The sequence below is a fragment of the Kogia breviceps genome, chromosome 4 (assembly GCF_026419965.1).
Source record: "Kogia breviceps isolate mKogBre1 chromosome 4, mKogBre1 haplotype 1, whole genome shotgun sequence".
Taxonomy (NCBI): Eukaryota; Metazoa; Chordata; class Mammalia; order Artiodactyla; family Physeteridae; genus Kogia; species Kogia breviceps.
This window is the reverse complement of record NC_081313.1, coordinates 101203157-101230929: the sequence shown is the minus strand read 5'-3', so window position 1 is coordinate 101230929 and position 27773 is coordinate 101203157. Positions and strand designations below refer to the sequence as shown.

The window sequence follows — 27773 nt, the reverse complement described above, 5'->3', positions numbered from 1 at the left end:
CCAGGGTTTAATAACGATACTGGAAAACTCTTTTTGGTTTCCTAAATCAACGCCCAATGAACTGGGTGCATGGCTTCCAACTCTGACCTCCAAATCCCAGGAACATTCCAAACGGTACTAGCATGATGCACCTCCACCAGGACCCCTTGGGCAGCAACAAGACCAGAGCACTTCGGATCCAACTGGTTCAGGGGGAATCCTGGTCACCGGAGCTGCTGGCACTTTGGTCCTATCAAGAATAACTCTGCACACCGCACCTCTCACCACACCAGAATCACAGCAGGCTTCATTACAATCTCCGGACAGAAGGTTTACAAAATGCAATCTACGTGGCAGGCTAAACAGCTTTCTCCTATGCAGTGTTGACTCCAAGAGACTTTGGACCCCTGGGCAGGCGGCACTGAGCAGGAGAGCAGGGATGCCCAGGCCAGAGATAGAGAAGACACGAAAAAAGGTAAAACGCATGCTTCTCACGTGCTGCCGCAATAAAGAAATCTATCATTCTCCTCCTGTTTTTTAGATCCAGGATAGTAACAGCAACTATTTTTTAGTGTATGTCCAACACCATAGTATGTGCTTTTCATTTGTTATCTCAGTTACATTTTTATCTTCACAACTCTCAGTACCAGCATTCCCCCAGCCTTACAAATGAAGAGACCGAGTCATTAGGACACCTGTCCAGGTGAGAACCCAGGTCTGGCTTACCTTCAAGCCCAGACACTTTCCGCCCTGCTGCACTCCCCCTAGACTGCATATACCTCAAGCAAATGATGGCAAAATATTAAAAGAAGACTCCTTTAGAAGTGCATATTTGCATGGGCAATCCATAAGACTCATCTACTTTTTCCCCATGAAAATGAAGTCATGAGATGGCACTCACCAGCTTTTTACCTGCACCTACTTAGCTATCTCAGGACCAGCTTGAGGCTGAAGAAAAAGCAAGATAGCAGAGATCATGACAGACCTCACTGGTCTCCTCCCGAAGAGAACCTCCCCCATACGGGTACCAGGAAGGCTGGATACCTCGGTTATTAGAGGATTTTGGAGATGGAGGTGCTTTTCCAGAGATCCACGTGGCCCAGTATCCCCTGGATATGGACGAAAGAAAAAAATGTCAAATGCACTGGCCATTCAGGTGGATGCTGAAGGAAAAATTAAGTATGAGGCAATTGCTTGACAGAGACAGTCAAAAGACAAGGTCATTTATAGCAAGTACACTGACCTGGTTCACAAAGAAGTCATGAATGCAGATGACCCAGACCTGCAAAGACGTGATGAAGAAAGAGATAACAGAAAAGACAAGGTAGCCTTAGAAAAATCCATATCGCAGAAGTTTGCTGCAGCCATGCAATTCCGAGCAGCTGATAAACTGGCTCCTGCTCAGTATATCCGATACACACCATCTCAACAAGGAGTGGCTTTCAACTCTGGAGCTAAACAGAGAATTATTCGAATGGTGGAAATGCAGAAAGATCTGATGGAGCCTCCAAGGTTCAAGATTAATAAGAAGATTCCCCAGGGACCACCTTCTCCTCCTGCACCTTCATGCCTTCTCCTAGCCGAAAGATGACCGTGAAGGAACAAGAGTGGAAGATTCCTCCCTGTATGTCAAACTGGAAAAATGCAAAGGGTTATACAATTCCATTAGATAAACATCTGGCAGCTGATGGAAGAGGACTACAGACAGTTCACATCAATGAAAATTTTGCAAAACTGGCCAAAGCCCTCTACATTGCTGATCGGAAGGCTTGTGAAGCTGTGGAAATGCGTGCTCAAGTAGAGAGAAAGATGGCTCAAAAAGAAAAGGAGAAACATGAAGAGAAACTTAGAGAAATAGCCCAGAAAGCCAGGGAGAGAAAAGCTGGGATCAAAACCCATGTGGAAAAAGAGGATGGGGGGGCACACGAGAGGGATGGAATCCGGCATGACAGGCGAAAAGAGAGACAGCATGACTGGAATCTTTCCAGGGCAGCTCCAGATAAGAGGTCGAAACTTCAGAGAAATGAAAATCGAGATATCAGTGAAGTCATTGCTCTGGGTGTACCCAATCCTCGGACTTCCAATGAAGTTCAGTATGACTAAAGGCTCTTCAACCAATCCAAGGGTATGGACAGTGGTTTTGCAGGTGGAGAAGATGAAATTTACGATGTTTATGATCAAGCCTGGAGAGGTGGTAAAGATATGGCCCAGAATATTTACAGGCCCAGTAAAAATCTGGACAAGGACATGTATGGTGATGACCTAGAAGCCAGAATAAAGACTAACAGATTTGTTCCCGATAAGGAGTTTTCTGGTTCAGACCATAGACAAAGAGGCCGAGAAGGACCAGTTCAGTTTCAGGAGGATCCGTTTGGACAAATTTTTGGAAGAAGTCAAACAGCACGGTGGCTCTAAAAGACCCTCAGATAGCAGCCGCCCCAAGGAACATGAGCATGAAGGCAAGAAAAGGAGAAAGGAGTAGATACTTTCTTCAGAGTGAATGAACTATTATTCATAATCCTAATGATGCAAGTCATATGGGGGAACACTCTGTAAATGGCCAGGATAAAAATTAAATCTGGGTGTCAGAGTCAAGCACTACTCTTTATTACAGGAGAAAGGGGGGGATGGAAAAATTCTACTTTGAATTATTTAGTTTTTTAAAGAGTGGGTTGTGATTGTGCTTCTCCCACCTTTGGGCATTTACAGAACATGCTGCCCCGCACATGAAATTAAGGCCACTTCCTTTCGAGTGACATCAGTACTTTGGGGTTAATATTTTGGCTAAGAATGACTGCTTACAAATAAAGTTACCCAACCACAGTGTGTAGAAAGAAGGATGTTCACATATTGGAACTGTCCTGCCCAATGATGTTTGCCCCTGTTGTGCTCTGTTTTAATTTGGAGTGGGGAAAGTAAGCTCTTGCTTGGTGCAACTATCTGCTTCCAATAAAAACATTTAGAAAAAAAAAAATGAAGTCATACACAGATGTAGAGAACAAACATATGGACACCAAGGGGGGAAAGTGGCGGGGGGGTGGGGGTGGGGGATGAATTCGGTGATTGGGATTGACATGTATACACTGATGCGTATAAAAAAATAAATAAATGAAGTCATAATATTCAAGCTCTCTGGAGTTCTAAGTAAGCTTTTTTCATGGCACTGTATTTTGCATTTGGTAAAACTTTATCATTAATTGGTTTTGACAGAGTGTGTCTACCGGACATGAGAAAATCCTAAACAGTTCATGAATAAAATAAACACAGGTCAAACTCTCATTCAACTTCATGAACCCCAAATCCCTTTGCCATACTGGAATTTCTATGAAATGTTTACTTGAAAGGCATTATTTTTGTTGTTTTTGTTTTGCTTTGGTGGTAAAGTGAAGGAAAAGGAGAGGGGTTTACAGTATCCAATGTACTCAAATCAGGAATCCCACACAAGCCTAACTTAGGGAACTCTCTATAGAAATACAACATAAAGATTTAAATTCTTAGAAACAAATGCCAACACTAACTACTACAGAACCAACCACGTGTTAAGGGCTTTACACCTATTATTTCACTTGATTAAAACAATCCCAAATGGATATAAAGCATTCCTAGTATGCCTATTTATGGGAACCAAGGCTCAAAGCATTTAAACAACTGGGGACTGTTAAACATATGGTTAGCAAGTGGCTGGGTGTCAACCAAGGTCCACTCTTCAACAGTGTTGCTACTTCCCTTCTCATAGAAAGTTCTCTCAAGGAGGTCAAGGTTACAAAATAAACATAAGCATCTGCCTGATTCACAAAGGCTGGCTCTAATGCTGCATGGGCCAGCATCAGAACAAGTACAACATGCTGACACTTGTCAGCACCCAAGGACGCACATCAATTTTCCCCTCTACTTGGACCATCGCACCCATTTTATGTTCCCTGGTTCCCCCATGTGTTAGACGACAAGGAAACTTGTTGGGAGACCCTGCTCCCAGCTGTCTTTCACCTAGGCTTCTAGACTGTGTTTTGGTACCTGGCCTTCAGGGAAGGACTGAGCCAAGGTTGTGAAGGCAGAGAGAGAACTAATTACAGCGGTAATTCTTTTTGCACTAAATGTAATCTGAGGCAGACCCTTGCCAGGTAGTTCACATGCCTCATGCCATTTAATATTGGCAATGACTTTATGGTTAGGTGTTATCGTTCACCTGTTTTAAAGATAAGAAAACTGAAGTTAACAGTTTGCTCATATTGAAGCTTGTTAACGTAACTGTGTTTATACATTCAGCTCTCCATGGAGCAATACAGGATTAGTTGATTTAACTATACCTCAAGTGTACACGGTGTTCACAAACAGGAAGAATCTTTCTGAAAGAGAGTTCTGGGATTTCTTGAGGGTCTTGGAAAGAAACTGCTGAAAGTGATGGCAACCTTAGGGCCCAGTACAGCACCTGGTGTCCTGTAGGCCTTCAAGAACCATTGGTTGGGCTTCCCTGGTGGCGCAGTGGTTGAGAATCCGCCTGCCAATGCAGGAGACACGGGTTCGTGCCCTGGTCCGGGAAGATCCCACATGCCGTGGAGCAACTAAGCCCGTGAGCCATGGCCGCTAGGCCTGCGCGTCCGGAGCCTGTGCTCCGCAACGGGAGAGGCCACAACAGTGAGAGGCCCGCATACCGCAAAAAAAAAAAAAAAAAAGAACCATTGGTTGAGGACTTCCCTGGTGGCACAGTGGTCAAGAATCCGCCTGCCAGTGCAAGGGACACGGGTTCATGCCCTGGTCTGGGAAGATCCCACATGCCATGGAGCAGCTAAACCCGTGCGTCAAAACTAGTGAGGCTGTCCTCTAGGGCCTGCGAGCCACAACTACTGAGCCCATGTACCACAACTACTAAAGCCCACGTGCCTAGAGCCTGTGCTCCACAACAAGAGAAGCCACTGCAATGAGAAGCCCGCGCACCGCAACGAAGAGTAGCCCCCGCTTGCCGCACCTAGAGAAAGCCCGCGTGCAGCAATGAAGACCCAAAGCAGCCAAAAATAAATAAATAAACAAATGTATTTGAAAAAAAGAACCATTGGCTGGGTAATTCCCTGACTGTCCAGTGGTTAGGACTCTGTGCTTTCACTGTTGAGGGCCTGGGTTCAATCCCTAGTCTGGGAACTAAGATCCCCCAAGCCACGTGGCCAAACACAAGGAAAAACAAAAGAACCATTGGCTGAACAAATGAAGGTAAGTAAATATTGGGGCTGATGAAATTGTGCCTCACACTCCACATCTCCATGCCTTCACCCAGCCCTCACCCACTGCCACCTCTCATGGCTCTGGCCTGTGCCTGGTACTTGTGCTGGGCTCTCCCTGCCAGCCCCGCTTGGGGCCCTACACAGCACCCAGTACACGAACTTACTCACCCAAATCACGGGAACTCTGAGCTAAACTTCCAGTAAAGCAGACTGTCAGCCTCCACAGCCAGGCATTTAGAATCCTCTAGGTCACAGAAAGATGAACTCCACAGAACTTTTCTAAAACTGGGACTCACTGAAGGAACAAACCCTGACTGCAGAAGGAGTTTCTAACACAAAACTCCAGGTTACAGTGACATTCTTTCAAACTGGCGTCATCTGAACCTGGCTAAATCTGAACACTGATGAGTCAGAAGTCAAAACTTCTACTTCTGCTCAGATCAAAGCCCACAAGAATGGGTCTGTGTGGGGACTGGCCCAACCCCACCTCCAGGCCAGAGCCACATGCTAAAACACTCAGAGATTTAGGTTTGGTTGTCTGGCTTCTTCTAAAAAGACCTTCTTACATCGGGAGAAAGGAGGAAAACAATTCAAAGTTTTACCTGCAAACACTATTAGGAGTCTACAGTGAAGAAGAGTGGCTGGAATTTCATCTAAGCACTCAGTGATCAATAAATAAACAGCAGTTGTCAACAATCGGCTGTTTAACCACATAGTCAACATTCTTCATTTGTTTTTACATATGAGGTGATAAGCACACTTTAGATGTCATTCTCTAATCTGAAAGCATTGCAAGGGTCTTTTGATAATGCTTTTTTTTTTAGTTTTTTTTGCAGTATAATTTTTTACATCTTTATTGGAGTATAACTGCTTTACAATGGTGTGTTAGTTTCTGCTTTATAACAAAGTGAATCAGCTATAATGCTTTTTAAAAATAATTCATTTAAAAAGATACAAATGAACTTATTTACAAAACAGAAATAGATCCACAGACATAGAAAACAAACATGGTTACCAAGGGGGAAAGGGGAGGGGGATAAATTAGGAGTTTGGGATTAAAATATACACACTACTATATATAAAATAGATATACTCAATATTTTGTAATAATCTATAAGGGAAAAGAATCTGAAAAAGAATATATATATATATGCCTGAATCACTGTGCTGTAACACCCAAAACTAACACAACATTGTAAATCAACTATACTTCAATAAAATAAATAAAAATCTAAGAACATAAAAAAAAATTATTCATTTAAAGTGGTGAATTAAATATGAAACTACTTAAAAGTGAAAAAAAATTTAACACTAGATGAAGGAAAGGTAAAATATATGATGAAATATTAACCTCTATTGGCAAAAATTTAATTAGAAGGATTAGAAATAACAACAGCTGCCCCAGTCAGAGAGTTCTTACTATATGAGGCTGATACTTAATTTGAGATCCTTGAGAGAAAACTGAGGTCAGCACTTTAGGGAACAGAGGGAGGGTGATGACTTGCACAAGTTGCCTTGCTGGGAAGTTACAAGCCAGAATGTGGGACCAAGTCTGTCTGGCTCCAAAGCTTACCAGTGACACTCCTTAGAAGTTCCTCAAACTAGCTGACATCAGGAAAGCTTTTTCTAAGTTCATCTGTTTACGGATACAAAGACTTAAGAGTGTTTTAAGTGCTCAGTCTTAGGTGCACTTTGGCTGAATGAGAATGTAAATCAGTCCTTTAAAGCTTTAAAACAAAGCTGACATATCTCCTTCATGCTAAATATACACTCCACAGGGCATCTTTTTCAAAACAGGGCAAGCCACCTCCTTAGTTTGCAGGCCTAGCTACAAATTAAAATCACCTGAAGAGCTCAACCTACCAAAGCCTGGGCTCCAACCACCTGAGACTCTCTGGGGATGGAGCCTGAAAGTGCTCTTAAGAACCACTGACTTACCCTATTAAGATGTCCTGGGGCAAGTAACCTCCCTTAATGATCTCCACAAGCATGGTGGGGAAATTTTTAGTGCAGTTCTTAACTTTTACTGCTCATCAGAATCACCCAGGGACTTTTAGAAAGTTCCAGTGCTCAACCCATACTCCAAAACCATTAGACTGTCTGAGGGTAGGACCCAGGCATCTCTAGTTTATAAAGATCTCCAGGTGATTCCAAGGTGCAGCAAGAGCTGAGCACCACAGCATTAGCAGCTAATTATTTGCACTAGAAGTTCAAGCCCTCATTTGGATGGCATCCGGGTCATCCACCAGCAGCACCATCACATCAACGATTAGCCTTTTTCTCAGACTCCCTGCCTTCTCCCGAGGTTGGTGATGACACCTAAAAGTCTTTCTGTTTGTCAGTCACAATTGCCTTTCCACTCATGGGAAATGCTGCCTGACTCTGCCCTCAGTCCTTCAGAATGGTTCCTACTAGTGAATGATTCATCTCATACACACATACAACATGGGTCATTCTCTCACCACTTTCAATTTTATTACCTCCACTTCCTTTTCTCACTCACTGGCATTTTCAGTACTGTCACTTTTTTTGACCTCGTTGACCATATGGGGTGGATGCTGTTCTGAGCATTGGAACCTGCACAGAAAGCTACAGTGTGGCTGAAACTAACCTGACATGCCAGGACTCTGCCATTCATTGGAGGTGGGCAGAGATGCTATCCTGTTTGCTCTAGAGGGTAGCTGTAAAAGTTGACATAAGAAGTTTTAAAAGAGAAGAGCTTTGTGCTGCCTTTCCTTGAGAAGCAAAACTCAGAAGGTTATCCTGAAATTCCCAATGCACACTTTTTGATTAATAACAAATCTGCATGGTTGAGAAGAATAAAAACCTTTGCACGTTTCAGTTCTAAACTTTTGATTTATGTAAACCTTCTTACATGGGACATAAGTGAAAAAAATTCTACAGTGATGCAAAATGCTTTTTATCCAACAATATTTATATGCAAAAGAAGCAGCATTCACTGTGAAGATATTCTCTCAAAGGGCAAGTAAGGTGTTGATTAAAGCTTCCCTAAAACATATACTATTTTGGACTACTAATGAATGGCTGACAAGATTAATCTACATTTTCACCGTGAAAAACCTCCTCCCTCCAGGCACACACAACAATATCAGTGAAAAAGTTTCTAGCACTAAAAAAAATGCATTTGCTTGATAAAGTACTTCCTGTACTAGGTAAGACTTTGTTCATTACTTCGAAAAATGTTTTCAATGCTATCTCAGATTTTTTCTGCAAAACTGGCAATGGAAAACCCACAGACAATGAATGCAGAGTCTATGAAGGAAAAAACAGATCTGATTTCCCTACAAATTATAAGATAAAATGTAGCAATAATTTACTCCAATTATTTTTATGGGAAAGATTAAGATTATTGACTTTCAAAATAAGGTCCCCACTAATGTCCTAAATTAATTTCAATCCTCTACCTAACAATTGGTACTTGAGAAGGAATTTTAGGATAATATTTAAAAGTTAATTAAAAACAGTGTAAGCATTCATGTCAGTCAAGCATGACCTCTGCTCTACAATGCATTTAAATGCATGTCACCTTGACCTGTAACACAGCAATGTAAAAAATTTTGGTCAATATAAATCAAATGTACACTAATCTATTCAGCAGGTTTCCTGGTATCTGAATCAACATTAGAAATCTAACCAGTATTTGTTATCCTGCTATTGACAAAAGGAAGCATATTTAAATGATAACAAGCCCTCATGGGTGTCATCTGGAAGTTAAATTGTTCCCTAAGGACAGCTTCGGTAAACATCTACATTTAAAGGTCATTTACCACCAAATTATGAACAACTGTTGCATTTATTAGCACAAGTTCAATAGTTTGGAAGCTGCAGCCATCAATTTTTACTGACAGTGAGATCTAATTGTTCACTAATAATAAACAAGGAAAACAGACCATTTCTATAAACTTTTATTCCCTGCACTATGATCACTTTTTAAAAATGGAGGTACAAAAACCTTCCATAGGTATGTATTTGAAGAGAAAACTTTGGGGAGAACTAAACCATAGTTTAAAATAAATATCAGATAATAAAATATAAAAGCTCGTTTTCTCATGTTATTTTCATCTGAACAAAAACAAAAAGGAGAAAAACACTACAATGTTTATATATGTCTGAAGTGTCTAATTTTGCTTTTAGAAGGAAGTGTGATGGTTAATTTTACCATGAGGTGCCCGGATATTCAGTTAAACATTATTCTGGTTGTTGCTGTGAGAGTTTTGAGATGAGACTGATATTCAAACCGGTAGACTAAGTAAAGCAGGTTGCCCTCCATAACGTGGTAGGCCTCTTTGGATTTTGGATGCAACATATTCTGGTCCCTTTACCAAGTGACTTAAAAAGCTGCTAGTTTTGAGTGCACCCAAGAACAAGAGGAGGCTCTGTAATAGGTCCTGCTGCTGTTCAAGCTGCTCTGCCACTTGGGCCATGATGATCCAGCAGATCCAATGGTGCTAGAAGGGCAGTAGCACATGGGGATGGTGTCTGGAGCCTCTGGCAGGACCTTGCAGATGCATCACAGCGCAGGTCTTTAGGATTCTGAAGCAAAGCTCTGCCATCCTCTGTGGATACCTACTCTCCTTTTGAGGAACAGCTCTTGGCCTACTAACAGGCTTGAGTAGAGACTGAACACTTAGCCAGGACCAAGTTATCATGCAACCTGAACTGTCAATCAGGAACTGGGTGCTATTTGGCTCACCAGGCTAAAAGTTGGGCATGCACAGCAGTACTTCATCATTAAACAGGAGTGGTACGTATGTGATTGGGGCGAAGAAGGCTGTGAAGGCACAAGTAACTTACTTGAAGAAGTGGCCAAAATGCCCATGGTTCCCACTCCTGCTACATTACCTTCTCTCTCCTAGCCTAACCTATGGCCACTTGGGGAATTCCCTATGATCAGGTGATAGAGGAAGAAAAGACCTCTCTACCTGGTCTACAGATGGTTCTGTACCATAGCCAGGCACCACCTGAAAGTGGACACCCCGTCAATATGGGCCTTTCAGGGACACCCTTGGAAAACAATGGTGAAAGGAAATCCTCCCTGTGGGCAAACTGTGAGCAATGCACCTGGTTGTTCACTTTGCTTGGAAGGAGAAATGGGCAGATGTGCTACCACATACCAATTCACAGGTTGTGAGCAATGATTTGGCCGGATGATCAGGGAACTGGAAAGAACATGATTAGAAAACGGTGACAAGGAAATCTGAGGAAGAGGTATGTGGACAGACCTCTCCAAATGGACGAAAAACATGAAGATATTTGTGTCCCATGTGAATGCTCACCAAAGGGTGACCTCAGTAGAGGAGGATTTTAATAATCAAGTGAATAAGATGACTTGTTCTGTGGATACCAGTCAGCCTCCTTCCCCAGCCACCCCTGTCACCTCCCAATGAGCTCATGAACAAAGTGGTCAAGGTGGCAGGGATGGAGGTTATGCATGTGCTCAGTAACATGGCCTTCCACTCACCAAGGCTAACCTGGCTACAGCCACTGCTGAGTGCCAGCAGTAGAGACCAACACTGAGCTCTTAATATGGCACCATTCCCCAGGGTGATCAGCCAGCTTCCTGGTAGTAAGTTGATTACGTTGGACCACTTCCATCATGGAAGGGACAATGTTTTGTCCTTACTGAAACAGACCCTTACTCTGGATACAGATCTGCCTTCCATACATGCAATGCTTTTGCCATGACTACCATCCACGGACTTATGGAATGAATACCTTATCCACCATCACGGCATTCCACAGCACAGCATTGATTCTGATCAAATAACTCATTTCACAGCAAATAAAGTGATGCAATGGGCCTATGATCATAGAATTACTGGTATTACCATGTTCCCCACCATCCTGAAGCAACTGGTTCGACAGAAGGTGGAATGGCCTTTTGCAGACTCAGTTACAGTCTCAGCCACATGGCAATACCTTGCAGGCTGAGACAAGGTTCTCTAGGAAGGTGGATATGCTCAGAATCAGCACCCAATATAAGGTGCTGTTTCTCCCAAAGCCAGGATTCACAGACCCAGGAATGGAGAAGTGGAAATGGGAGTGACACAATTCACTATTACCCCTAGGGACCCACTGGCAAAAATCTTGCTTCCTGTCCCCATGAATTTATGCTCGGCTGGCCTAGAAGTCTTAGTTCCAAGGGGAAAAAATGTTTCCATGCTTCTACCAAGAGACACAACAATGATTCTATTGAACTAAAATTTAAGACTATCACCTGGCCACTTTGATCTCCTCGTGTCTCTAAGTAAGTGCAGAGGGAGTTACTGTGCTGGCTGGGGCGACTGATCCTGATTGCCAAGGGGAAACTGGACCACTACTCCACAATGGAGGTAATGGAGAGTGTATCTGCAACACAGGAGATCCCTTAGGATGTCTCTTAATATTACGATGCTCTGTGATAAAAGTCAACAGAAAACTATAACAATCCAATTCAAGCAGAACTACTAACATCTCAGACCCTTTGGGAATCAAGGTTTGGGTCACTTCACGAGGTAAAGAACCAAGAGCTGCAAATGTACTTGCTGAAGGCAAGGAGAATATGGACTGGGCAGTGAAAGAAGGTAGTTATCAACATCAGCTGCAAACTTGTGACCAGTTACAGAAATGAGGACTGTAACTGTCATGAGTATTTCCTTCTGATTGTGTTATGAATATGTTTGTGTGCATATAAAAATGTGTACATACATATATTAATATACAAAAAGCAAAAATATATTTGTTTTCTTCCCTCTTTTATCTACTTATTGTGTAACATAAGATGTACTGACTTTATACAGGAGTATTTAAGTATTGTTAACTTCACATCATAGTATTTAAGTTTCAGGATGTCCTGACTCAAGGACTTTAACTCCTCTTCTGGGTAAGGGGTTAGAGTGTTTTCAGTTGTATACAGGATAACTGTATCATGTGAGGCAGAATTATGACCTTACTGTCATCTTTATTTGGAGATTAAGTATGGTTTAAGGAGATGCACATGGGTGCCAAGTTGGTAAGGGGTGGACTTGGAATGGTTAATTTTATATGTCAATTTGACTGACCCACAAGATGCCCAGGTATTTGGTCAAACATTTCAAATTAAGCAGGTCCAAAAATAGGACTTCTGATCTTTCCCCCAAAATGTGCTCTACCCAAATTCATCCTCATTTCAGTAAACAGTGCCACCATTCTTCCATTTGCTCAAGCTACATATCTTGGAGTCATCTCGTTCCTCATTTTTTCTCACACTCCATATCTAATCCATCAGTGAATCCTGTTGGCTCCATCATCAAAATCTGTCCAGAATCCATCCATCTTCCACTACTTTCACCTACAGAACTGTTCTAAGCCATCATCATCTTTTATGTAGGATACTACAATAGCTTCCTAACTGAGCTTCCAGCCTGTACCTGACCCTCCTATAGTTTATTTTCCACACTGAAATGAGACTGATTCTTTTCAAAGTTAACTCATGTAACTAACATGTAAGGACGGGGATTTCCATCTGTTTTCTCTGCTACTGTGTCCTCAGCATCTAGAAGAGTGCCACTACACTGATCATGTGGTTAGTAATCAATACGTACTTGGTGAATCAAATCATTCCTCTTCTTCCCTTGTCTCAGAGTAAAAGCGTTATCGCTCCTTCCCAGACCTACTGGCTATGCACTGCCCAAACCACCACCCACCTCACATTATGCACCCCCATCACACTACCTATGACCTCATCCCCTATTAACCCCTATTCTCTGACTCCAGTCCAACCTCACTGGACTCCTTTCTACATCTAAAACACACTGGGCACATTCCTATCTCATGCCCTTTGCACACACTGTTCCTGCTGCCTAGACAATGTTCCCTAGATAACCTCATGACTCACCCCCTCACCTCCTTCAGGGCTCTGTTCCAATGTCACTTTCCCAGGGAGCACTTCTCTGATGCTCACCCCCCAGCACTCTTTATCCCTCTTCCCTTGTTTATTTTACTCAGCATTTATCACTATCTGAGATATTATATAATTTAATTATCATGTTTATTTCTGCCCTTCTCCACTCATCCAACTCGAATGTAAGCTTCTTGAGGGTAGAAACTGTTGAATGACTCTCCTTGAAGAGAGACCTTTGCCTGTTTTGTTCATTGCTATATCCCAAACAGGTGGATTACTGCCTGCCACTCAGTAAATATTTGTTAAATATTTATTTAACAAATGAGTGATCTGTTTCCATTTTCTCTTGGTATTATCAACAACGCTACAACGAATAACTTTACATGTATATCTTTGTGCATTCATGGATACAGACCAAAAAGTGGAAAGCCTGGGTCAAAGGGTTATATAAATATTTTATTTAATAAATATTGTGAAACTGACCTCCAAAACAGATTCTCTAAGTTATAGTCTCACCAACAGTAGGAAAGTCTCAGCAACAGACAGTAAAGAACCGTCTCCCCTCACCCCCATTTTCATCAGTACTGGTTTTTATCAATCTTTTTCACTTTGCCTATCGAATTTTTTAAAAACTTGGTTTCAACTTTTCCCTTCCTTAATTACTAGTGAGACTAACTATCTTGTCATATGTTTTTGGTCATTTGTACCTCTGATATTTCTCTCCTCTTAAAAACAAACAAACACTCTCATTACTTGTAGAGCTTCCAGGACAAAATTTTACCTGGGGATCTACAGTCCCACTAAACCACTCAACTCAACCTTCAAACTCCAGTCCCACCCCACCACCTACCCACTACCCAGACTTCTCACCCTTCCCCAGGCCCTTCCTTGAACCTGAAATGATCTTCTTCCCTTTCTCAAACTGGCAAACTGCCACTCATCCTTCCAGAACAAGCTCTCATGTCAGCTACCCTGAACCCACAATACCAGTGCAATGCCTGCGAGAAAGGAGGCACATAATAATCATGAGAATGAATTGTTGCTCTACTGGGCTTGTGTAATTTTGAAAATAAGATTAAGTTCCACTGGCAAGGTGAAGAGAACGGGGAGGGTGTATAAGAGAGAGAAGCTCAGGGTTTCTAAAACAATTTCTAAATTCCTAAATTTATCTAAACTCAAAGAACTAAGAAAATGCAGATGGTGAGACTCAACCCACATATTGGTTCTTCCTTAGAATAAAAATTTTTAAGTGAAAACCTGAGTAATCTGCGTTTTTAATAAAAATCAACAAGAGGACAGTAGCATATTTAAAATACCCACAACACTCCCTTCAAAAAAGGGGGGAGCAAATAGAAGGGGGACACAGCATGTTTCAAATATGCCCAATCCAGTCATCAGAATTTAGCCAGCAAACTACATGGAATCTACATTCAGATACCACCATTCACCTATCAGATTGGCAAAAATCCAAAAGCCTGACAACATGCTCAATTGGCAAGCCTGTGAGGAAACCAGAACTCTCATAAACTGCTATGGGAGTGCAAAATTGCACAATTCAAGGAAAGAAATTTGACAATGCCTGGCAAAATTAAATATGCATTTACCTTTTGATCTCATAACCCACTGCTAGGAATCTATTTTAAAGATACACTGACAAAAATACAAAAAGACATATGGACAAGGCTATTGACTGCAGCCAACAATGGAGAGCAAAGAGCTATAGAAAAGAATGCAGCATCTCTGCATATGCCCGTGTAGTCATCTCCAGGATATACTGTTACGTAAAAAAAAGCAGGTGGAAGAAAATGTTTTAATGTATTACTGCTTAATCTAAGAAAAGGAACAAGCATATTTGTATTTGTGTATATATAATTGTAATATAAGGATAAACCATAACTTTTTTTCTTAATGGTCATTAATGGCAGAGGAAGGAAATGGTGAATAGGACATAAACAGAAGTTAGATTTCCGCAGATAAACCTGATGCAGTAGATACTTTACACAAGTACAAAACAAAACTAATTTTTAAAAAATCCCTATGAATATAAAATAAAATGAGACTGGGTAGCTAGTTGGTGTTATCAGAGGTGCAGATCCCGTGGATGTGGAGGGCCAATCACGGGACTTGAGCATCCTGGGATTTTGGTATGCAGCGCTGATCCTAGAACCAATCAATGGGCCACAGATAACAAGGGACAACTGTACTGAGATTTTCAGTGTGGGAGAAAGGAGACACAATTGAAGACACAAGAGACTAAGAAAATAAATTCCTTCCTTGACCATAGAAAAGATCTAGAGACCTCCACAAATGCAGTCGTCCCTTGGAATCTGTGGGGGATGAGTTCCAGGAGCCCCAAACTCTGTGGATGCTCAAGTCCTTTACAAAAAAGGACACTGTACAGTAAATACAGTCCGCTCTCCATATCCGTGTGCTTGGCATCTGCTGATTCCATGAACTGCGAAAAGGTTTAGGTTGGTTGAATGGGTGTTAAACCCACAGATCCAGAAAGCCGACTGTATATACCCCGTGCCCAGATCGTGGTCTCTAAATCGTTTCCCACTAAAGGTAACCAGACATAGCACCCAACTTGAAAAAGCCAAACTTGAAAATGATCAAAGACGGGACAAAAAGTATATAAGAATAACAAAGGCAGTGGACTGAACTACATCAAACATGCTAATATACATAAATTCATAACAGTGCTAATTTTTAAAAGAAACCCTCTATCATCACTTTTAGTTTGTGCTCTTTGGAGGCAACCAATCCATAATGTTGACAAATAAATAATAAGAGAAAGAATCAAGCATTTATCCTGCCTTTCTTATAAAAACTAAGCTTCAGAGTAACTAATTTATGAGGCAAAGTTCCTTCTTTACACATGTATACAAGACAATAAATGAAGAGAGAATTATAAAATTAGTATATCAATGCTAAGCAACCACTAATGAATTAATAGATTCCTTATTGATTAACATTAATTTATATTAATTAATTAATATTGATTAATATTAATAGGCAATGTTCTTCGAGGGCTGCTAGCATCACAAATCAAATCTGAAAATGACCAAGTCTTTACCTTTTTACCACATAAGGAACAGAAAAATGTGTTAATATTTTTATATTACACATGACAAGGATGTAATGACAAGGATGTAATCAGCAAAATCCAGTGTGGGAAACTCTATGAGACAAATGTCACAGTTTATACAACAAAATAATTGTAAAAAGAAAAAAATCAAGGGAGAGAGGTAGAAAAAGAACCTATAGATTAAAAAAGATATATTAAGCAATCACATTCTATAGACCTAGTTTCAATCCCAATTCAAACAAGCTGCATTAAAAAGAAAAAGAACATGAATGGTGGTGCAGTGGTTAGGAATCCACCTGCCAATGCAGGGGACACGGGTTCTATCCCTGGTCCGGGAAGACCCCACATGCCTCGGAGCAACTAAGCCCGTGCACCACAACTACTGAGCCTGCGCTCTAGAGCCCATAAGCCACAACTACTGAGCCCACTCGCCACAGCTACTAAGCCCACGCACCTAGAGCCTGTGCTGTGAAGCAAGAGAAGCCACCACAATGAAAAGCCTGTGCACAGCAACAAAGAGTAGCCCCTGCACGCTGCAACTAGAGAAAGCCAGCGCATCAATGAAGACCCAATGCAGCCGAAAATAAATAAATTTTTAAAAATTAAAAAAAAAAAAAAAAGCTGAGTAAAAAAGTCACTATTCTCTCCAGTGCTGGAGATGTTGAAATTTTCCATAAGTGATCACTTTTAAAAGGGAGGGTGAGCAAGACAACAATTGAAAATTAAAACAGAACAGACAAATACAAAGCAAAATAACAGGAAATTACATTAAAAACCTGAATGAGTACCTGGAAAACTAGCATAAGAATACAAGGTATGAGCCCAATGGTTTGCTTTTTTTGGAGAGATGCAGTGGAGGATGGAAGAGAACAGAGAAGGTGGGGAATATGTATCTCCATGCCCGCTATAATACATCCCAATCATTTATATAAACATACTAGTCTCTGTGATTTTGAAGGAAAAAAAATATGTAGTAAATAGGGCTAGAAAACTAAACCTGAATTGAACTGACGAAAGTTGTAATAAAAATACAAGTTGGTTAAATGTAATTGTTGCTTCTGTAGTACTTCAAAGTCTCTGCAAAGAGTTTATATTACATAGCACAAATATTTATCCTGGACTTTGGTTTACATTATTAATTCACATTACAGAACTTAAAAAAAAAAGTAAACTTCAAGGCAGTCCCTACTTGAAGTAATATGAATAAATCACAAACATAACTAGAGACACCATTCCTTGCACTTTGTAAGGATTCTCTCACTTCATCCTTAAACCATCCTATAAGGTAGTTACAGGCAGACCTCATTTTATTGTACTTCACTTTATTACACTTTGCAGATATTGCATTTCTTACAAATTGAAGGTTTGTGGCAACCCTATGTGGAACAAGTCTATTAGCACCATTTTTCCAACAGCATTCGTTCACTTCATGTCTCTGTGTAACATTTTGGTAATTCTTGCAATATTTCCAACTTTTCCATTATTATTATGTTTGTTGTGGTGATCTTGTGATTATTGATCTTTGATGTTACTATCCTAATTGTTTTGGGCACCAGAAACTGTGTCCATATAGGACACCAAATTTAATCAATAAATGTTGTGTGTGTTCTGACTGCTCCACAAACTGACCACTCACCATCTCTCTCCTTCTCCTTGTGCCTTCCTATTCCCTGAGACACGACAATATTGAAATTAGGCCAATTAATAACATTACACGGGCCTCTAAGTGTTCAAATGCAAGGAAGAGTTGCACATCTCTTACTTTAAATCAAAAACTAGAAATGATTAAGCTTAGTGAGGAAGGCATGCTGAAAGCCAAGATAAACTGAAAGCTAGACCTCTTGCACCAAACAGTTAACCAAGTTGTGAATGGACAAGTTCTTGAAGGAAATTAAAAGTGCTACTGCAGTGAACACATGAATGGTAAAAAAGTGAAACAGCCTTATTGCTGATATGGAGAAAGATTTAGTGGTCTGGATAGAAGATCAAACCAGCCACAACATTCTCTTAAGCCAAAGCCTAATTCAAACAAGTCCCTAACTCTCTTCAAGTCTGTGAAGGTTGAGAGAGGTGAGGCAGCTGCAGAATAAAAGTTTGAAGCTAGCAGAGTTTGGTTCATGAGGATTAAGGAATGAAGCCGTCTCCATAACATCAAAGAGCAAGGTGAAGCAGCAAGTGGTGATGTAGAATCTGCAACAAGTTATCCAGAAGATCTAGCTAAGATAATGAATGAAGTTGGCTACGCTACACAACAGATTTTCAATGCAGATGCAACAGCCTTTTCTTGGAAGATGTCATCTAGGACTTTTCATAGCTAGAGAAGAGAAGTCAATGCCTGGTTTCAAAGCTTCAAAGGACAGGCTGACCCTCCTGTTAGGGGCTAATGCAGCTGGTGACTGAAGCTAAAGCCAGTGCTCATTCACCATTCCAAAAATCCTAGGGCCCTGAAGAATTATGTTAAATCTACTCTGCCTGTGCTCTCTAAATGGAATATCAAAGCCTAGATGACAGCACATCTGTTGACAACATGGCTTACTGAATATTTTAAGCCCACTGTTGAGACCTACTGCTCAGAAAAAAAAAAATTCCTTTCAAAATATGACTAGTCATCGACAATGCACCTGGTCACCCAAAAGCTCTCATGAAGATGTACAACGAGATTCATATTGTTTTCATGCCTGCTAAGACAACATCTGTCCATAGCCTGTGCCATGGATTAAGGAGTAGTTTCAAATTTCAAGTCTTATTTCTTAAGAAATACATTTCTGAAGGCTACAGCTGCCACAGATAGTGATTCATCTGATGGATCAGGGCAAAGTAAATTGAAAACCTTCTGGAACGGATTCACCATTATACATGCCATTAAGGACATTCATGATTCATGGGAAGAGGTCAAAATATCAACATTACCAGATGTTTGGAAGAAGTTGATTCCAACCCTTCATGCATGACTTTGAGGGGTCCAAGACTTCAGTGGAGGAGTTCACTGCAGATGTGTTAGAAACAGCAAGAGAACTAGAATTAGAAGTGGAGCCTGAAGATGCAACTGAATTGCTGCAATCTCATGATGAAACGTCAATGGATGAGGAGTTGCTTCTTATGATCAAAGACAGTGGTTTCTTGAGATGGAATCTACTGGTACAGACTGTTGAAATGACAACAATGGATTGAGAATATAACATAAACTGAGATGATAAAGCAGCAACAGGGTGTGAGAGGACTGACTCCAATTCTGAAAGAAGTTCTGTGGGTAAAATGCTATCAAACAGCATTGCATGCTGCAGAGAAACCATTCATGAAAGGAAGAGTCCATCAGTGCAGCAAACTTCACCGTTGTCTTATTTTAAGAAATAGCCACAGCACCACAACCTTCGGCAACTATCACCCTGATCAGTCAGCAGACATCAACGTCAAGGCAAGACTCTCAACCAGCATTAAGATTACAACTCACTGAAGGCTCTGATGATGGTTTAGCATCTTTTAGCAATAAGGTATTTTAAACTTAAGCTATGTAAATTTTTTTTTTTTAGGCATAATGCGACAGCTCACTTAATAGACTACAGTATAGTGTAAACATAACTTTTATAGCTCTGGGAAACCAAAAAATTTGTGTGACTCGCTTTATTACAATAAGCAGTGGTCTGGAACTGAACTTGAAATATCTCTAAGGTATGTCTGTACTAGTGTCCTCTTTTACAGATGAGGAAAATAAGACACATGAAGACTAAGTAGCTTGCCCAAAGTCTGGCTTCAGGCTAAATGCTGCAGGCAAGATTTGAGGCAGACAGCATGAGTCCATCCACAGCCTGTGCTTTTCATTGTGAGGCTATGTCAGCTTCTGTCATAAACTGGTAGAATATTATAAATACGGTTTTGCCAAGTGGCAAAACTTTCCAAGGAAGCATCTGAAATAATCAAAATTTGATTTAATCTGTACAGGTTCATATCTAATAACATGCCTGTCTCATTTTTGAGAGACAGTGTACTACAACTTGGACTACTTAGTATCACATCAAAGCAAATGAAACTAAATACAATGTGATATCCTGGATGAGATCCTGGAACAGAAAAAGCATGTTAGTGGAAAAATTGGTGAAATCCAAAAAGTCTGGAGCTTAGTTAATAACAAATTACCAATGCTAGTTTCCTTATTTTGACGTTACCATGGTAATGGATAATGGTAACATCAGAACTGGGTGAGGGGTATACAGAACTGTTGGTACTAATTTTGCAAGTTCTCTGCAAATCTAAAATTATTTCAAAATCAAGTTTATTTTAAAAGAATAGATCAATTTCTAAGCACCGTATCTGCAAAATTCAATCCTCTTGTAAAATTTTTGATTTTCAAGTGAATGTAGCATTTTGTTTGTAATGTTCAAGAATATTTTCAAACTGTATTTCTTGTCTTTAAGGGTAAGGAACATATCTTACAATGCTTGACTTAATCACTCAACACACATTTAATGTTCGCCTATGCTGTGAGTTTACCATGTGTGAGGCACTGTGCCAGCTATGTCCTTGTTACACAAAGGCCTCCTGCATCATAGATGCTTATAAAGGGTGACTGGAAGATAATCGTTGTGGGCACTGTGGTCTTGCTATCCTTGTGAACTTCTCCCACTGCAGTGTCTACAGGGTTAGGTGGCAGGAATGGACTGACCTCATTCCTAGCTCCAGGGATGCCCACTAACTATTTTCACTCCATCTGGTTAACTTATCCTTGCCATAGTGATTACACGAATCATGGTGAAGGCAGCCAATCAGCACACAGAATTCCTCTGGCAACTGCATTGGTTGAGGAACTAACTAGGGATAATGAGATATGAAGGAAGAAAAGTACCCTTGCTCTGAAGAAACACCCTCTCTTCCTCTGATTTTGTAGAATATGATTTTTCTTTTAAAATCTGCAATATGTTACCATTTTGCCACCAGGTGGAAGCTACTCTGAGGATGAACGTAAACAGAGAGTGGAAGTGGCCAGGCCCCCTTGATCTTACCAGTACATTCTCACAAATATAAAATGGCAATAATAATATTTCCCACAGACCACTGTTAATTCCAAGGCAATATGTACACTATGGTTATGTTAAAAACAACAAAAAGAACTAAGAATTGGGATGATATTGAGGTTTTGCTAACCTTGTGGTAGTATTTACATTTTGGTTATGTTTCTTTAAAAAGTCTTTGCCTGTCAGATATTGACAGTAAAATATTTACAGGTGAAATTTTATTTTGGATTTGCTTTAAAATACTCCAGAATTTTTTTTTAATGGAAGAATGAAGGGTGGTGAATGAAATAAGTATTGTAAAATATTGAAGGTGAGTAATGGGTAAATGGTGGTTCATTATGTTGTTCTATTTGTGTATTTTAATCCAGAAAATATTAAACTGATAATTATCCCTGCATATATCTCAATATTATGATCACGTATATATGGAGCTGCCTTATCTACTGAAAAGCATGATATAAAGTAAATCAGTGAAAGAGTCCAGATCTCAAGAAAAAGACATATTTGTATAAACACAACACAGTCAACACGTACAGTTAAAATGGACTTGAAAATCTATCTAATTGAATGCCTCGATTTTTACAGCTATGGAAAATGAAATCTAATACCTTCAAACTTTTATGTTGTAACATGAATGGTAATTCTAGTTTTGTTTTGTTTTTACCAACCATGTTATCTGAAAATGAAAAATATCAATACTAGCCTATACTGGCACCCAGGACCTGCTTCCTTTCATGTCCAGTGGACTGTTCTCCATCCTCACCTGACAAGGCCAGTGAGCCATATCTAGCACTTTCCTTCTTATAAAGCACCTACTGTTCTTTCTCTTCCTGCCTCACACCCCTCACCCAGACCTCTCTATGTATCCTGAACTCCAAAATGAAATAGCCTCATCTGCCACAAAAAAACTCAGCAGGCCCCCAAATGAAACTGCCCACATGTCAGTTCTTTTTTGGTCACTGGCACCCGTACTCGCGGGAGTTACCCTGCTGCCTCACATCTGGTCACCAGACCCTGGAGATTCCTGTAAGTCCTCCCCTTTCCTTTCCCAGTTGCCTTAGTTCAGCCCTCATCCCCTCCTTTCTGGTCATTTTGCATCTCCTATGTGATTAATGCTCCAGGGTCATCTTTCTAAATGCAAAGCTAATCATTTTACTTCCTTCCTCAAAACTCCAGAGACTTCCCACTTTCTGAAGCTGACGTCCATACCCCTTTATAGCTCTCAAGGCTAGCCATCTGGTCTCTCCACACCTCTGTCAGGAATCACTGCACAACCCCAGTCCAACTCACTGAGCTGCTTCACGCCTCAGGATCACTGAGCTTCTGACTTTCTTCTCCTATTAGAAGACTCATTCATTATTTATTCAGCACACATGTAGTGAATTTTCACTATGTGATAAGGCCTGTACAAGGATACAGCAGTGGAGAGTGACACTGTCCTAGCCTCAAGGAGCTTACAGCCTAGCAGGGAAACAGATATTAAACAAATACACTATGGGAGGTAGGGGTAGGGTGGGAAGGGCTCACCTGCATTTTGTTACAATATCCTTTCCTGCTTCTTTGTAAACTAAAATGATTTAGAAGTGGCCCTTTTCTTGTTTGGTGTGGTTTGTTTTGTGGTGAATCCGGGAGTTTAACACACCTTTTTCCTGAGATGAAATTTTGCCCCGCGCATCCTCTTTTTGGAATTCACAATCCCAGCAAAATTCTCATCAGATTTCAAATGTCAGCATTCCTGAGCACCCCACCACCACCACCACCCAGAGCACACCACCCTAAGGCAGAGCTGAACTGCCCTGTTCCTCCTCAGGACTCCAGCTGACATCAGAGTGCTCTAACCCTTCCCCACCTGACCCCTGCTGCATGGGCTGAGAGTCCCTAAGGATAGCAACAACATCCTTCCACCTTTCAATTGCCCACCGAACACAGTGCCAGCCCACAGTAAATACTTAAATGTTCAAAGGGCAAACATTCACTCTTTAAAGGTAAATTACTTCATACATAAGGCATAACTTCGTATAAGCTTTTTGAATAACAATTGAGCAATACTGATAAAAACTTAGAAGGCCCAGAAGTACCACTTCTAGTTAATGTTCTACAGAAATCCTAGTAGTAGGAATAAAAAAGCATGTACAGGGATATCTTATTTCAACATTTGGCATAGTTGCCAAAAACTAGAAGCAAATGTCAATGGCCACCAACAGAGATCTGTGTAAACAAATTATGGTGCATTCCTTCTGCGGAAGATCCCTTTGCTACCAGTAAGAAGGAGACAGACCTATCCGTATTGGCATAGAAAGATATCCATAAGCTGTACAATGACAGTTATAGTGAAATCCTACTATTTATTCTAAAAAAGAAAAAAAATATGTTTTCATAGCATAGGGGGGAAAGTCTCTAAGAAAGCACCCCTATGCGTTATCCCTAAGGGCATGGGACAAGAAGGAGGAAAAATCATCCTGTACTTTAAATTTCCTATCACTGAATTTGTTAGAATGCAGTTTAATATTTCTTAAATTTGAAACACAATCACTAAAGTAAAAAGGTACTTTTTACACTAAAGTATACATTATTTTACCAGTTTCTTGTTCAGGGAACTGAGATGATATTTTTAAATTCTGGGTTTTTCTTAAAAGATGAAATATTATTCGATGCTACGTTCCCAGCACCCAGAATACAGACACACAGCAGGCACTCGGTTAATGTTTGCTGAATGAATAAACTGCTGTACAACTCCAAAACTGCTGGCCAAGGGTAGAAAGTATCTGCTTCACAAACTCACAAAGGAAAAAAATCACTCGCAGAAGTATCTTAACAAATGGTTACCAACCTACATAAATTAGGATTTTTTTTAAAAGTAAATTTTCAAAAAGCACACAAATTCTCCTCACATAAGCAATCTTCTACCTACCAAGTTTACCAAGAAAAAGGCTCCTTCCAAATCAGTTTAATTCAAAACCTGGAGCGTGGCATATGGCTGGCCATAACACAAGTAATAAAAAGAAATAGGAAAACGGGTTAAAACACAGATACTCTAATAGAAAAAACCAATCATTTTGGTCCACCTAAGTGCTTATTTGGGGAGGTAATTAAATTTTAGCTTGGACTACTGAGACCAAGGCCTCTGACAAGCAGCCTGTTTATCTCCAGGTGCTAAAAGAATGCCCTAAAGATGGAAAGCCCTCCATGACTGTTGATGCTGATGGGAGAGGTGAGACACCTGAAAGAAGGAAAGACAACCAAGGTTTTAGGCTTAAGGAAAAAGACTTGAATAGGTTCAAATTTAAGCTCGTTCCTTCACCCCTTTTTTTGAAGTAAGATACAGTATATTTAATCACTTTCATAACTCATTTATTTATATAAATAACGGCCGGGGAGCTCAGCTCTTCCTTGGTTGAAGTCCCCCCTTCCCCCCCCAAGGGAAGGCACTTTGAGAACTCGTTTTGGGATACGGGGACCCAGTAGTCTACTTAATTCTAGAAACCCACATACTCCTTGGATTTTTTTTTTTTCAATCACTACTCTTAATTCTAAAAATTCCTTTGAGAGGGTGATTTAATCCTCGCTATGAAAACACAAGGTTCCAAATAAGTTGTCACCAAAACCCAATAATCTTTAGAGAAGAGAGATTAAAATACTTCTCTGCCAAACTAATTTAACTAGAGTTTAGCAAGTGGGGTGAATTAAATAAAATAACAGGTGAATAAGTGAATAAAATAACAATCCTTTAGAGTGCCCTGTGCAGTTTTCCCCAAAGCCCATCTGTTCTTTAAATGGAAATAAAATTTTCCAAGGTCTATCCCAGGCTGAGGCATTTCACCTTCTAGCAATGACTGTCTAGATGAAGATGTCTAAGTTCGCTGGGAAATCAACTACCTACAGTTCACTTACTAAACTTATTACCCAAAGGCTCCAGGCCCTGGTCTCTGCCCTCCCTGCCACTCCTCCACTCTTGAAAACAGTGATCCTGTTTCTCATTCTTCTGAGACCACAGTCTTAGGTATGGAACAGGTGCTCAGTGAGTACCTGATTTTTGCCATTTCATGGCACTGCATAACTAGACAAAACAAAACTTTGGGAATCATCTAAAAGCAACACATGTGTTTGCTTTGGCTAATGAATTCTACAAATGATATTTTAAAATTAGCGTATTTTCCATCTGAATGAATCCCTACGTAACTTGGAAACCAACATCAACCCGCCCGCAAAGACACTTCTGTCTGGACAGAGGAGCAGCTGTGCCAGACACGAACGCAGCCCATCCCGGGCTCCAGAGGGCTGGCGGCGGGGAGAATGGCGAGCGCCGCGCCGGAGGACACGACTCCCGGCGCTCCTACCCGGAGGCCGGGAGGGGGAAGGGACCAAACCGGGGCACCCCGAGCGCCCGCCGCCGCCGCGCCAGGGAGGGGGCTCCTGTTTCCTTGACAACCGCGCCGGGGCGCAGCCTTCCCAGTGGGCCCGGGGAGGGGAGGGAAAGGGAGGGGAGCGAAGGGACCCCACCCCTCAACCCCGCGCAGGGGCGGCGGCTGCCGGAGGAACCTTCCGGACTCAGCAGCCGCAGGCCTGGCTTGCGGGGCCCTGTCCCGCCGCGGCCGGCGCCTACCGTGTATCCCCGTTCCAGGTCACTCTCCTCGTAGCGAAAGGACGGGATGTAGACCTCCATGGTCGCGCCAGCCGGTCAGCGGAGGGCGAGCGGGGGGCGGGCTCACGGCCGCGGCCGCCGCCCCGCCCCCGGCCCAGCCTCCCCGCCCCCGGCCCAGCCTCCCCGCCTCCCTTGCCGGAGCCCGCGGGACGCAGAGAGTGCGCGGAGCGGGCCAGGGGCGGGAGCTGAGGGCCGGCAGCCAAGGGCTTGGGGACCCCGTAGCCCGCCGCTCTCTGGGCGGGCCGGGGACCGGGAGCCGAGGGCGTGGGGCTCTGGGCTCCTGGGTTTCAGGCCCAAAGGGCGGCAGAGATCAGCTGGGCCCGGAGGAGGCGGGGCCTGGAAACCTGTGAGTCTGCAGAAAAGGGGTGTGCGCGCCACCGCGCCGGGGACAGGGCCGCACCCCGACGCTCCCTGCCCTTGAGGCTCGAGCGTGCACTGGGCTTGCAATTTGCAAGACACCACCCTTAACAGATCGCCAGACAGCAAGGAGTAGAAAAGCATGGAGCCTCTTCATTTTGCTTTTGGTCGGTTGAATTTTCGCCTTAACACTCGGCTGGCACGAACAGCAGCGAACCCTGCACTACTTCTACCAAGACTTAACTTCGATTCCAGGGTCAGCGTCTCCTGAGTTAGCCGTCGAACCTGGGAATGATGCTGTAATACAGAGCCCGAAAGTCGGCTGCTCACTGAGACAAACATTCCGGTGCTCCAGTTCTAGAATCCTGCCTGTATAGGGCTTTTTAACTATAAGAGAAAAATAGAAGACGGGGGAAAAAAAGAAAGAAAAAAGAAAGAAAGATGAGGGCTGGAATCTGCCCCTCAGGCCAGAACATAATAACCTGAAAATTCCTAAAAGATGAAGTGTTCCAATGAGGAAGTTTGGTTATCAGGTTACATTTGCAAACTCCGAGTTTCTTCCTTAGGTTAGAGCACAGGGCAGAATAGAAACTTGAAGGGGACTTGTATAGCAAGTTTCTTGGGCTGCAAGTAAACAGCTGTGACTACGCCAGTTTGCCCTTGAGGCCAGGGGGCATTTCAACTTGAAACTCTGAAGTTTATGATGAGAACTTAGTCATGCAAAAGAGGAATAATAAGGCCCTTTGCTTTAAGAACTTGCCTGATGTGGACCCTGCAAAGCCCTCTACAGTAGCCTCACGTGAAGACCCCACCTCCTCACCACACATTTGCAGCTCCAGGATGTGTCCGCCTGTCAGAACTCCATGCCTCAGAATAGGCTGTGCCCTATAACCAGACTAGCCTTTCTCTTTTCTTCCACTGGCCAGCACCTCCAGATGCAACCAAACAGCTCTGTGGGCTCCATGCTGTCTCAGTTCCGAGACTGGTTTGTAAGTTCCCCTAAGCCTCTGGGGACTATCACACGGTATTGTGCCATGTATTTATCTGTCTCACCCCTAGATTCTAGAGAAAGTACTTTAAAAAAAATATTTTTTATCCTCTTCTTGGCATATTGCCAGGCACATTTTTCGTTAAAGCTTTATATAAGCATTTAAATACTCATCTTTACAAAACCAGCAGGTACCATGCCAGATGTTATTACATCCCATGTCTCATTTAAGCTTCGTAACAACCCCATGAGGAAGTGTTATGTACAGTAGGGCTTTCAAGGACTAAGAAGTAGTGTTCCTGTGGCAGAAGACCCCCCCCCCCAAACAATTTCAGGATTGGTTGAAACAGGTTATTAAGGTCTCAGTGTGTAATGTAAACCAGGATTATGTAATCATAAAATCCTTGAGCTACAGATTGCTGATCAAGCTTTTAATATGCTTTTTATATGATCCTTCCACAATAGCCTGCTAGTAGCCTGCCATATATATTTTTGTCTGGCTTGGTTCACCTATTTACCCATTGGACTTAAGAGTCAGAAATGTATGCGTCCAAGATGTGACAGGTGGTCCAAATGAATCCTTTTTTTTTTTTCTTCCTTTTTTGCTGTCTT

At 41.8% G+C, this 27773-nt stretch overlaps 1 protein-coding gene and 1 pseudogene across 3 annotated transcripts in view; one reads left to right on the top strand and one right to left on the bottom strand.

The window, feature by feature from the left end:
* SNX24 (sorting nexin 24) overlaps positions 1 to 25941 on the bottom strand; it is a 160811-nt gene extending 134870 nt beyond the window's left edge. The window contains exons 1-2 of one of the 3 annotated variants that reach the window (XM_067031483.1): positions 25778 to 25882; positions 19076 to 19151 (exon numbers count right to left, since the gene is read on the bottom strand). In XM_067031483.1, the coding sequence (XP_066887584.1) occupies positions 19076 to 19114 (39 nt within the window). In that variant the 5' untranslated portion in view covers positions 19115 to 19151; positions 25778 to 25882. Of the gene's footprint in view, positions 1 to 19075; positions 19152 to 25777 lie in introns of all 3 variants that reach the window. The other 2 variants (XM_059060163.2, XM_067031484.1) reach the window with 2 other exon arrangements.
* LOC131754492 (SNW domain-containing protein 1 pseudogene) lies at positions 870 to 2507 on the top strand (annotated as a pseudogene).
* Positions 25942 to 27773: the final 1832 nt, after the last annotated feature.